Source organism: Octodon degus, unplaced genomic scaffold, assembly GCF_000260255.1.
Source record: "Octodon degus isolate 3935 unplaced genomic scaffold, OctDeg1.0 scaffold00121, whole genome shotgun sequence".
Taxonomy (NCBI): Eukaryota; Metazoa; Chordata; class Mammalia; order Rodentia; family Octodontidae; genus Octodon; species Octodon degus.
In genome coordinates, this window is record NW_004524697.1 from 4,009,552 (window position 1) to 4,012,639 (window position 3,088).

The following is a 3,088-nucleotide window of genomic DNA, read 5'->3' on the forward strand; positions in this document are numbered from 1 at the left end:
CAAAACAAGTTGCCGGGCGCCGCCGCCGGAGGGGGCCGGGCGGGTCACTCACCCTCATCCTGCTCAGCGGGCTCGGCTCGTCCGGCCGTGCGGAGAGGGAAGACCAGAGGACCACGAGCCCCAGGAAGCTCCCCACCACCAGCAAACTGCGTAAGATGAACCCAATCTTCAGCCTCATCTTCCTCCGGCGGCGAGAGACACAGCCCGGCGCAGCCGCCGCCACGGCTCTCCCTCCCTCCTCCTCCCCCTCCCTCCTCCTCCTCCTCTCCACCCCTGCGGCTCCGGCTGCCGCCCGCCTCACCGCCGCCCGCTCCCGCGCCAGCCCCGGAACTCCCCTCGCGCTGCCTCCCCGGGCTCTTCCTGCGCCCCCTCCCCGGCCCGCGCCCCCTCCGGTCCCGCGGCCTCCGCAGAGCCCCGGCCCTCGGGGCGCGTCGCCGCCCGCGCTTGCCCGCCCCCTGCCCCTTCCAGATCCGCAGTCCCCTCTACGCCGCCGACCCCACGAACCCCCTTTGCGGTCCCTGCGAGCTTGAAACTAACTTAACACTGGAGCCTTTGCCCTACACCCAGCTCCTTAAAGCTTCTCCATTCCCAAACTTTTACGGTAATCGAGGACCACCGCTCTGCCCGCCCTCAGCGCCCGAGCCCCGCGGCGGCCGTGCACCCCGCGCCCCCGCTGCCGGAGCCGGCTGAGAGGCTCGCTGGGAGCAAACCAGGAAGTCTGGGCTGCCGCCGCCGCAGCAGCTCCACGTGGCTGATTTATAGCGGGAGGGATTTATTATTATTGTTGTTTCTTTCGCACTGTTCCTTAAGGAAGTGAATTTGTAATGGAGAGGCCCAGGTGAGACGCGCAAATATCAGTGGATTGGGGGAGCTCAGGGAAAAGCCCCGCGCTTCCCTTTCTGTTCGGCTAATTAGAAGAAAGCGTGTGCCGCAAGCTGATGAGCTGTATGGTTCCTGGTCTTGGACTGATGCGTTTCTACTCGGAGGACCGAGGATTTCGGCTTGTCCCAGCACTCATCGCTTCTAACTCAGACCTGATTTTTGCCACCTGAGATTCCTTTTCTGCCTGTGAGACCTCACACAGGCAAGGATGTTGCCAAATGCGTGGCCAGGTCCCCTCCCCCCTGCAAAATATTGTGTCCGTTATTTCCTAACAAAGATGCCGATCACGTATCACAGTGTGTGTGCTTACACTATCAATGTATGTACTTTAAACTAATTTAAGTTAAGCAGAACGTTCAAGATTTTATTCTTCAGTTTTAGGGTGGTCAAGATTTATGTATTTTCCCCACTATTCATATCGCCCAGTTTTTATTTACTTATTTTACTTTAAAACAACATCTGGTTATTTAAATCCACTTGGGTAATGAAACCCTACATATGTGCACTGATTTTCATAGTCAAAAGAGGTGGTTTTTCATTATTAAAAAAATAGGAAGCTTAGATTTTTACTGTTATGAGCACTGCTTAGGAAAGTATGTAAATGGAGAATGGTTCTTGACCCCAAAGCGATGGGAGTGGTTTTTCTGATGGACTATTGAGATTCTGCCACCCTCCCCCACCTTTCATTTTGTGAGTAGAGACCTTAAGATATGTGTGAAAGGCCACAACATTAGAAATTGATGAATGGGTATATGTTGTAAAACATGTTTCTCAGAGTTCTAACAGTGTTTAAAAGAAACCGAAAGTGTACTTTAAAACATGCCTTTTGCAACATTAGCTTGGAGGCAGCCTTTGTAGAGTTGACAGAGCTCTTCGGAAAATAAGATGCTACGCAAGACAGCGATTGTTAGGAAAGAATCCCCCTGGCACGTCTAACCTAGGATGGTGTTCACTGAGGAAAAGCGTGGGGCTTGAACCTAGTGGGAAGGCCATAGGAGACGGCCAAGAGAAACACAATGGACTCCCCCAGTTATGAGGTCATATGTGATGACCTGAGGCTTTCAGTTCAGGAGCCACCTGGGCCTTGGAAGCAAGATAACCAGGAGAGGGGAAAATTTTTGACCACCACTGGAGAATGAGATGCTTCACATTTATTTCATCAAACCTTTATGAGATTATTCTGAAACTGAAATTCAAAGCAGGTTTTGTAACCTGTGTTCTTGCCACAGTTTGTATAATCTTTATAATCAAAATCACCTGATATTTTGCATTCTGTAAATAAACATTCTCGGAAATGATAAAAAACATCAAGGCCTAAAGATGTGTTCATTTTCAGAATTCTTCCCCATGTCAACTCTGGTGACAAGGGTTTGTGTCCATCTTTGGACCGCATTTCCCTGGGGCTCTCCTTGTGCCTGCCTGCATTACGCTGAAGCCAGCCTGAACATCTGAGCTTCCAAATGCGACTGGATTGCCTTTGGCGATTGTCCCTCGAGTTCTTTTTGCCTGAAATATCTTCTGATGCCTTAACATTAAACTAAGATGTCAGTTACAACAAGATTTTTCCAGATTCTCTCCCGTGTCCCTCCCCACCACTGTACTGTGACAGGAACCCCAGCTGGTACTTCCATAGTTACCACTATGTTGTCATTGCATAATTTTTTTCCACTCCCAAGAAGCTGGAGACCTATCTATCTAGATTATTCTGTATGTGTCTGGATTGTAGAAAAGGCTTAATGTGTTTCTGCTGGAATGCCTTAAAAAGTCAGTACTGCATCAACTGCTATCCCTACCTGAATGTTGTCCTTCAAAGGATAGCCCTGAAGGTTTTATTTTACTGCAGAGGGTCATCACTATCAACTGATGATCTTGTTTCCCTCTTACATCTTACTCAGAACTAAGAAGAACTCGATAGTTTTAAATTCATATTTTCATATTGAACTTTTTTTAAACTAAAATGGAACCATACAGTCATGGCCAATTACGATCTGTAGACAGATTTCAATTTTAACTGTCTTATTGCCAAAAACTTACTTGCATTAAAATCAGCAACTTACACATCCTGTTACCTCCTGCATAAACCATGTAATCATGTCTTCAAAGAAGACCACTAGTTGTAGTTTAAAGTCAAGGTGTATTTCATTGTTTTGAAAAGAATTGCTTTGATATCAAATGATAGTGGGTCAATATATCATGTCATGTGTGT

General features: G+C 48.2%; 1 protein-coding gene across 2 annotated transcripts in view; it reads right to left on the reverse strand.

Moving 5' to 3' along the window:
• Positions 1-258, reverse strand: part of Galnt7 (polypeptide N-acetylgalactosaminyltransferase 7) — a 171,458-nt gene extending 171,200 nt beyond the window's left edge. For both annotated transcript variants that reach the window (XM_004640233.3, XM_004640234.3), the window contains exon 1: positions 53-258. In XM_004640233.3, coding sequence (XP_004640290.1) covers positions 53-178 — 126 coding nt within the window. In that variant the 5' untranslated portion in view covers positions 179-258. The remainder of the gene's footprint in view (positions 1-52) is intronic.
• Positions 259-3,088: the final 2,830 nt, after the last annotated feature.